Source organism: Chroicocephalus ridibundus, chromosome 24 (assembly GCF_963924245.1).
Source record: "Chroicocephalus ridibundus chromosome 24, bChrRid1.1, whole genome shotgun sequence".
NCBI lineage: Eukaryota > Metazoa > Chordata > Aves > Charadriiformes > Laridae > Chroicocephalus > Chroicocephalus ridibundus.
Genome location: NC_086307.1, coordinates 3,482,918 through 3,492,163, shown reverse-complemented (window position 1 = coordinate 3,492,163; position 9,246 = coordinate 3,482,918). Strand labels below are relative to the sequence as shown.

General features: G+C 58.6%; 1 protein-coding gene across 2 annotated transcripts; it reads left to right on the top strand.

The window, feature by feature from the left end:
- Positions 1-555: 555 nt before the first annotated feature.
- PTGES3 (prostaglandin E synthase 3) lies at positions 556-9,053 on the top strand. 2 transcript variants are annotated; one of them, XM_063359083.1, is made up of 8 exons: positions 556-818; positions 5,668-5,781; positions 5,952-6,021; positions 6,278-6,376; positions 6,585-6,674; positions 7,101-7,163; positions 7,598-7,622; positions 8,161-9,053. In XM_063359083.1, the coding sequence occupies exons 1-8, from the start codon at positions 586-588 to the stop codon at positions 8,178-8,180; spliced, it is 714 nt and encodes a 237-aa protein (XP_063215153.1). In that variant the 5' UTR covers positions 556-585; the 3' UTR covers positions 8,181-9,053. The 2 variants fall into 2 exon arrangements, with proteins under 2 accessions (XP_063215153.1, XP_063215154.1); XM_063359084.1 differs by lacking the exon at positions 556-818 and adding an exon at positions 878-1,285.
- Positions 9,054-9,246: the final 193 nt, after the last annotated feature.

The window sequence follows — 9,246 nt, the reverse complement described above, 5'->3', positions numbered from 1 at the left end:
GGGGGGCAACGGGACCAGGCCCGTGGAGGGGCCGGGACCAGGCCTGGGGGGGCAACGGGACCAGGCCCGTGGAGGGGCCGGGACCAGGCCTGGGGGGGCAACGGGACCAGGCCCGTGGAGGGGCCGGGACCAGGCCTGGGGGGGGAGCAGGACCAGGCCCCGGGGGGGGGGAAACGGAACCAGGCCCAGGGGGTGCTGCCAAGACCGGGCCCGCGGGGGGAGGGCAGACGGGGCCCTGCGGCCCCAGGGGGTCCGGGACCAGACCCGGCGGTGGAGCCCAGTCGGGAGCGGGCCGGGAGCGGGTCCGTGCGCGGACGAGACCCCGGTTCAGTCCGTTCCGCTCGGACCCGCTGCCGCCCCGCGGGGTCCCGGCCCAGGCCCAGCAGCGGCGGCGGCGGCGGCGTAAGGGGCGGGGGGGGTCGCGCGCTGCCCCGTCGCCACGGCAACCGCCGGCCCCGCCCCCCCCCCCCCCCCCCCCCCCGTCGCCCAGCGCGCCTGCGCGGCGAGAAGCTGCTAGAAGGGAGGAGGGAGCGGGCGCGCGCGCGGGGCCGGGGGGGGGGGGGGGGGGCGCGCGGCGGGGCGCGCATGCGCAGGGGCGCGCGGCGGCGCGGCGGGTATTTTGCTGCGTCACCAGCGCTGGGCGCCGCCGCTGCCGCGCGCGCGGGGCATTGTGGGAGCGAGGCCGCCCCGAGCCCCGAGCCCGCCGCCGCTGCCGGAGACACGGGCCTGACCCGCGCCGCCGCCCCGACCCGCCGCCCCGACCCGCCGCCGGGCCCACGCCCTCAGGAGCGCCAGCCGGAGCCGCCGCCATCCGCCATGTGAGGTCCCGGGGGTGGGGGGCGCCGTCCCGTGAGGCCGCGCTCGGTGGGGCGGCGGCGGCGGCGGCGGGGAGGGGGGGGGCGGAGCGGGGCGCGCGCTCCCGCCGGTCCGCGTGGTGACCTTGGGCGGCCCCGCCGCCGCTCGCGGGGGCCCCGTCAGGGTCGGGGCCTGCCCCGGTGGGCGCTCCCCGAGCGCCCCGGTTCGTCCGCGCCGCTTTCGGGCGTTTCTACCCCGGTTTAAAGAGAACCGCGGCTCCGGTCGCCGCCCCCGCCGACGGCGGCCGGTCCCGGTGTGGGAAATGAATGGGGCCGAGGCGGAGCGGCCCCGGCGGGGCCCGTCCCTCGGCGGGCAGAACCGAGCCCGCGGCCGGGGCCGCCCGCAACGGCGGGTACGGAGCGTTGCCGGGCGGTTTGAACGGTACCGGTGCCCGCCAAACGGTAGCGGCGAAAACCGCGAGGAATCCCCGGTAAGTGGGACGTGCCGCCGGCCTGGGCGATGCGCTCGTCTCTCGGTGAGCTCTCGCCTCCCCGCACTCAAACCGAGAAGCGTGTGCGGGCACAGGAGCCCCTTTGGAAACCACCCCCCCCACCCCCCCCCCGACCCCCGGTGCCGCCGTCCCGGGCGCTGCGGAGGCCGGCAGCCTCCCACCGGGCAGCCCCGGCGCCGGCCCTGCCCGCGGCCCCCCGGGGAGCGCCCCCCGTGGGACGGGGAGCGTCGGCCGAGCCCCTGGATTTCCCCCGCCGAGCGGAAACCCGCACCCCGAATGGCCCGGACGCCGCGGGCTCCCGCCGTGCCGGGCAGCCCTAATTAGCTGCTTTCCTTGTAATTCCGTGGAGGCCGTTTCCGTGACCCAAAACCAGCGCGGCTCCGGTCCACGCGGGGCTTCTCTCCCGCTACCAACGTAACGGCAGCCGGACTCCGCAGCGTGCGCGACGCGCTTGAGAGCGAAATCTGGCCGTTAAGGAAGAGGACGGTGGCCCCGTTACCCGTCGACGGTGCGGATTTCCACGGGTTTGGCTTCAATGAGGCGGTAGGAGCCCTTCTCTGAGGTTTCTGGTAGTCAGAAGGGTTGATCCGCCCCAGGGAAGCGTTACCGCTCGGTGGAACAGCCGATGTCGCCGGTTGCTTTCCCCCCCTCCTTGTCCCCAGTGAGGCGTCGGCTTCAGCGCGGCTCTTCCGAAACCTGTGGGGCTGCTCCATCGTACCGTGACTGAAAGCGAGAAGGATGTAGTGATGTTGGAGGCTTACGTTTAGCGTCCGCAGAATACATCATCTTGAAACCGCGGTGCTGCTCCGTCCTGCTTACAATTGGCCATCGTCTGAAATAGTCTGTTTAATTAAAAAAAGAAAAAAAAAAGCCTTTCCAGGGCATAAAAATGAAAGCAAAACTAATTATGTAAAACAGGTTTCTTACTGCTGTCGGGGGGGGGGTGAAAATCCCATTCAGTAGGTGACTTCTGCAGTGTCCTCAAACTGTGGGAACTGTAAGGATACTTTCCGGGAAACAAAGCCGGGCTTCCAGTAGGTGCAGGCTGGAGAGGACGAGGAAGCGCGAGGACAGGTTTGGAAACTCCGTGGGATCGCACCGAGCCCCCAGCAGTAAGACCTGAGACTCGGCTCGTGGGTACAGCGCGAAAGAAGCTGCTTCTGGGCCTGTGGCGACGCCGGAGACCGGGGCATCCGCAGCAGAACTGCGGCTCCTGCGGAGCCCCCCGTGGGTCGGACGGAGCCGTGAGGGCCCTGGGATGAAGCTGAGCCTGGACGTCCCCCATCCGCGGGAAACTGCAGCTGTGAAGCTTCTAGAACCTGTTCTACAATCCCGTCGTGAGGATTGTCGTCTGAAGGCGATGACTAGGAGCGGCAGTCGGATGCAGATGTGCGGTGGCCGGGGCTGTTTAGGAAATCACCAAAACGCGTGGGTGGCAGCACGCGTAGATCTGGCAGAAGAAATCCTTCCCCGGCGTGGAAGACGGGTGACTCGTTCCCTGGGCTGTACACGCTGCTCTGAAGTCTGCTGTGGCTTATGGCTATAGCGCGCTTAACTCCTCGGTTCCAAAGGAATCTAAATCCCGCTGGGACGTGGGAACGATACGTAACCAAAGCGCGTACCCGGGCTGGGAGTGTTGGCACGAGGCTGAGGCCCCCCAGGATGCGTTTGGTCGGGCGAGAGGGAACAGACGTTGGGCTCTCTGTGTAACAAGCGACTCCGCTTAGAATTCCTGGCTGTTTCTCGGTGCCTGTGGGAAAAGTGAAAATTTCCCGTGGGTGTAGGGGAACCATCTCTCTGAAGTGCTTGGAGCAGGCGCGTGTTTCACCATTGGCTTCCGCGTGTGTGCGGCTGCCTCCTGGGAATCTCGGTGTAGGCAGGCGACGCAAACGAGCTGCGACTTCCGTCTCATCCCGGGCTGTGGTTGGCAATTCCAGCGTAGCCTGCGTTACCGGTTTGAACGGTGAGTCCTGGCGGCCGAAGGAAGGTTTCCATCCGCCCTTTGGGAGGAGGAGAGATTTGAAAAACAGATAAGAAGAATGAGAGGCAACTCCAGCGTAGCTTTAATTACAGTAGGCACGGTCAGGGTGGCAAGTACTGAATATCTGGGGAGGCGGCGTACGTTCAGTGTTAGAAACGTGAATTATGTTCTAGCACGTTTCCTTTGGTCTCTTTCCTTCCTCTCGGTAGCCCGCGCGCACGTGAGTCTCCCTCAGCTCCAGGGCAGTTCAGTGGGATGTTTTGGAAGTGCTGGGAACAGGCTGTTGGCGCCTCAAACCCCCTGATCTTGGCAGAGATACCGAGGTCGCGGCCGAACCGAAGCTACAGGGCTGAGGAATGCGTGTGCAGCTCCCTGGGAAGGCCGGAGATATCTCCATTGACATTGAAAATGTTTGCGAGGCGTTGATGGCATTCAGCGGGAGCCCCTGCATCAGCGGGAGCAGGGACACTGAGATTTCTGTTCCGATAACAGCGCGGCTGAGGGACGGACCGAGCTCCAGGCCCTGGGATTTTTGTCTTCCAGCGGCGTGAGAAACGGCTCTGCGCGGTGCCCAAAGGCAGAGGGAACAGAGCGGGTCGTTTCTCATCTTTTTTTTTTTTTTTTTTCTTTTTAACCTCTGAGAGTCTTGCATTCCCTATGAGCAGAGGACGCTTGTGTCCAATAAGGAATTAAAAAATACCATAGTAAGGAAATGGAAAATGGCTACTCCGGTATCGTTGTACTTCACCTGAATAAGTAGGTGCCGCTTCTGCCGTTTTACCAGCCTTTCCTTGAGCTGGCGCCGGTGTTCGTAGAGGTGAATCGCAAAGCGCTTGCAGCGCTGATGGTGCCCAAAGCCGGCAGGGCTGGGTTTCAACCCCGGCTGGGTCCCGACTCAGTTCGTCCCGTGGATAACGAGGATGTGGGGGAGCAGGACGCGGGGACCCGAGCGTGGGGCGAGGGAGCGGGGTTTCTCTGGGGGGTGCTGCAGCGCTCAGAAAGGAACTTGATTAAATGCGTCGCGGTTCGAGATGGAGAATCGGATCGGTTGATGATCCAAGGGGAGTCAAAAATCTGTCCCGAAAGTTTAGCAATGGCCACCTTAATAAATGGTCTGAAAAGTTAACGACTCCTTTGTCAGGTGGTTGTGCCGGGATGCTCCGAGCGTGATGCCGAGAGCAAGCGTCCGCTCCTCGGGGTGTGACGTGGAAGCCACTCTGTCACCTACAGATAGGAACGTTGGGTTTCTTTGTCTCCTCATCTGCTTTAGCTCCCCGTAGCCAGCGTAGGTGCAATAAATACCAGGGGAAGGGACCGTTCAGCTCAGAGCGTTTAACTTCCATCCGAGTCGCAGGAGGGTCTTTGGGGTCTTCTCCACAGGGCCATTGTTGAGGAAATCCCAGCTTTGATCTTGCCCCTCTGGAAACGGCCCAAGAGCGAGGAGCGTCTGTGTCTCCCGTGCCTTAGCAACGGCAACGCTTGGGCGGCTGTTTGCGTCCTCCTGGAACGCAGACGAGTGCTTTTTGGGCTTGGCCCGAGTTCCCAGGAGAACAACAGAGCGGTGGGGGGTCCCCGCTGAGCCGTGGAGCGTGGCCCCAGGTGAGCTCTCGCCGTAGGACTGCGACCGGCCCCGGGGTCGGTCAGGAGTTCCCCGGCGCTGTTTGGTGCCCTGGACAGGCCGTTGCTGTGGGTGGAAAGCCAGAAGGATCCCAAAGAGTCGGAGTCTGCGGACGTAGAAGGTTGCAGCGAGCTGTCAGAACAGCGATTCTTCAGCTCGTAGCGGTACTGGCTTCAGCTGGGTCTTACTCACGGCAAATTCGTTCAATGGGGCTGTTTTTTAATAGTATCAACGCCCCAAAAAAGTGGGCTTTTCAGTGGTGGTCCTTCGGGGTTCTAACTCTTCGGGTGACAAAAAGCGGAATGAAGCTGGAGGTGACTGGAGCTTTGCCGTCATCCGCAGTGGCTCGTCTTGACAAGTTTGTCATCGTTTTGATCTGCTGTAAGCTTTATTTCAGCCTCGTAGGTTTTGATGGCGCCTGCGGGGAACGTCGGCACGAGCTTTTTGGGGGGAGTTACGCGTCGAATGCGTGGCATCGCTTTTTATTTTTCACAGCTTCTTTTTCTTTCGGCCTTAAGCATCTTGTAAAAGTTATTATTAATAAGCTAGCAACACGGCTTTTAAGAACAGGAAAAAGTCTTTTAATTGAACTTCTCTAAATAAAATTAAAAAAAAACAACTGCTCAAGTTGTGTCTCAGAAACATAAGGAAAGGGAACGTTGGCTTTACTGGCGGCACGAAAGGATGAGTTTTAAAATGCTTTTGATGCTGAGAAAAGACACGAAACTTGATTTGAACCTCTCTTAAATGGCCTCTCCACAGGCAGCCTGCTTCCGCGAAGTGGTACGACCGAAGGGACTACGTCTTTATTGAATTTTGCGTTGAAGACAGTAAAGATGTTAATGTAAATTTTGAAAAATCCAAACTTACGTTCAGGTGAGCACCTGGGGCCTTCGCGAAGCTGAAAGACGTTTCGGGGGCGGGGGGGATACCTCGAGGCTATGCTGGTGCTGATTAGATGATGTTTTTATTAACGAGGCATATTTTTTCTTTAAGATATTTCCTGCTAAACGTAAGTGCATTTTTTTTTTTTTTTCTCTCAACAGTTGTCTTGGAGGAAGTGATAACTTTAAACATTTAAACGAAATTGACCTTTTTAATAATATTGATCCAAATGTAAGTATCCTCTTGACTCTCCTCTTGGTGCCGTATCCTGAAAAATACTGTCCGTTCTTCAGGCTGCTTCCAGTATCGTGGGCAAATTGTGCTTTAGACGTAAGGTTGTGCTTAAACCCGGATCTAGGAAAGCGTCTCTGGGCGGTATTTTTCGGGACAAAGAAGTTGTTCGTAGCTTAAGACAAACTAGTCGAGTGTGAGCAGTTCCTGGTGAAGTTTGCGGGGGTTATGCTAACGGGCGTTCGCTCTTTTTCAGGAATCAAAGCATAAAAGAACAGACAGATCTATCTTGTGTTGTTTACGAAAAGGAGAATCTGGTCAGGCATGGCCGAGGTTAACGAAAGAGAGGGCAAAGGTGGGTTTGGGCTCCTTGGTGGCCGGGGCAGGTGATGCCTGTTGCCTCCCCCGGTTTTTAATCTTGTTTGATATTTGGGTCACGTTTAAATTATGTGGCAGTTAATGGGTCACTTACCGGGCTTCTGAGCAGAGCGGCAGTTCTTATTAACCTTCCTTTTCTAACAGTAACAGCTTGTCCTTAAATAACGTCTTGTGTTGATGCGCAGCTCAACTGGCTCAGTGTGGACTTCAACAACTGGAAAGACTGGGAAGATGATTCAGATGAAGACATGTCCAATTTCGATCGCTTTTCTGAGGTAATGGGAGTACCTGGAGGTTTGGGCTTCCTTCTGAGCCCTGCGTGGGCGAGCAGGGGCTGAGAAGCTGTAGGAAGAGTCGTCTTCCTCGGCCTTCCTCCTCCTGGCCGGTCTCGGAGCGGGCGCTGCTGCGACAGAGCCGTGTCCGGCTCTGACCGTGCGGTGGGGATGGGCTGACGCTCATTTTGTAGATGCCGGCACTTGACTCGGCGCACCGGTTGGCTTGCGAGGCAATTAATTTAAATTTTTTTGCATGCTGACCTTGTCCTTGCTGCGTAGGTGCAGGTGATTTGTCAAAACAACCGGCAGCCGTTGGTTAGAACAGTTTTTAAGCTATTTTTAGATTTATTTTTTTTTTTTTACGGTGCTCATGTAGAGAGCGCGGTTGGCTTCACCTGCTAACGTGGCCGTTGTCTCTCTGAGCAGATGATGAACAACATGGGCGGAGATGACGACGTAGACTTGCCAGAAGTAGACGGGGCAGATGATGTAAGTACTTCGCAGTAAATAGGCGCCGGGCTGGCGCGGCGCCCTGCGCGTTCGTTGCCGCCCGCTGAAGTCGAACTCCCGTTCCCTCTTGAGCGTTGCCAAAGCTTAAATAGCGCCCAACCTCGTCTGGACAAACGATGTCACCTGGCAAAGTCGCCGTCCTCCCCTCCTGCCGCGGTGGCGGTGCTCGCGGTGCCACAACAGCTCGGTGGCCCCCTCCGCGCTGACGGCTGGTTGTTGGCGGGGCTGTGGGCTCCGACCGGCGAGGCCAAACCCAGCCCGGCCCGTGGGACCCGCGGTTCCCTGCCGCTCGGGCCGTGCCGCGTCACGCTGCAGCTGGGCTCTGGAAAGGGCAGCTCGTTTGCCGGGGGTGGGTGCGGGGGAAGTGCCTTTGAGCGCAGTCTGCTCCAATTGATGTTTTTCCTTCTTTCCAGGACTCACCAGACAGTGATGATGAAAGTAAGTTGGTGTCGGCCTTTGCTTCCCCGCAGCGGTGCGGGCGCTCGCTCGCAGGCTCCTCGCTGAGCCGCGGCCTCGAGGGGAGCCAGCAGATGTTCCGTCCTGTCGGTCTCGCTAAATCCCGGCTGCCAGCTAATGCCGGTGCCTGGCCCGAGCGGTGTCAGACGATATAATCTAGCGAAAGCCTTTCCACAAGAGCGTGAAATACCAGTTTGACCTTCCCAGCCAGCTGTAGTCCTGGGCAGGCTTTGGCTTTGAGGGCAGCGTGCGCGGGGCATCGGCGGCTGTGGTGCTGGCCCCGCTCGAGTCGCTCCCGCGCTGGCGGCAGCGGCTCAATAAAGAACCTTCTGTGCGCTTCAGAGCGAGCGCGGGGGCCAGCTCAGAGCTGGAGCCGCCTTTCTTGGTCAAGGGCTGGATCTCGCTCCTGTCCCTTGTGACATAAAGGGGCTCCTGGTAGCTGCTTTTTAAAAAAAACAAAGCAGGAAGAAAAAAAACAAACCAACCCTCACCCACTAATCTTCCTTCTCTTTCTCTCTAGAAATGCCGGATCTGGAGTAAGGAAAACTGTTGTCTTCAGGGTTTGGGGAAAGAACTTCATCACAACATTTCATAATTGAGATAAGAATTCCTGAGTTGATAGCCCTAAAGGGAGATCCTGCATCCTTTAACCCATTTTCAGTCCATTTTAAATGGCTTCACTGATGGTAGGTGTGTACCATTGCACGGGGCGGTCTTAAGCCACGAGAGGCAATAACGTTATGCATGAACCGTTTTCCAGACTTCCAAAAAAAAAAAAAGAAAAAAAAAGAAAAAAATATCTATAAAACCCGATTGAGGTGTTAGGCAATCGATAGAGAACAGTCGCAATAAAGTTTACAGAGCCTCCTTGCCTCGTAGCGGATGTAATTACAATGGGAGAATCCTGAATTTACACCAAGCGGTAAATGAGCATTTTTATTTTATTTTTTTCCCCCCCCCCTTCTGCCGCCTGAAAATTGTATGTTTGTACCGGGAACAAAACACGGCTGTTGTCATTGGCTCACAAAAATTCCACGGGCGCCGCACAGAACCTCTTGTGGTGTCTTCGGGTCTGTTCCACTAAAGTTTGTATTAAAATGGAACAAAATTTCTCCTCGTTTGGTGTTGGCGGGGCCCCGGCGCGGTTGGCTGGAGCCCGTTTTCCCCCCCCCCGCCCCGTTAGACCCTCGAGCTTTACCCCCTCCTCCCGGGCGCGGGTGCCTGTACGTTGTTGCTTGTCAATCTGTACGTTTAGACCAAAATCGTATTTGCACTGTGGGTGTGGCAGCGACCGGCCGGCGGCGGCTTCGAAACGGGCTGAAAAAAACCTCAATTTATGTTCAGAGCAGCGGGGATTTTTTTAATGTCTACATTCTTTCTAATAAACTGTTGAAGACTCCCTGGCTCTCCTTCCGCCTGGGCCCTGTCCCTTCATCTGCCTGCGGCGGGGGTTCCTCTACCGGGGGGGGGGGGGGGGACGGGAGCAGCCCCGGGCCGGTATTGCGGGGCTGGGGGTGCGGGACCGGCCCGGTGCTGGGCGGGGGGGCCTGGGCTCTCTGTTGTGGCCGCGGAAGTCGCCCGCAGCGGGGCTCCCGTTGTCCCCGTG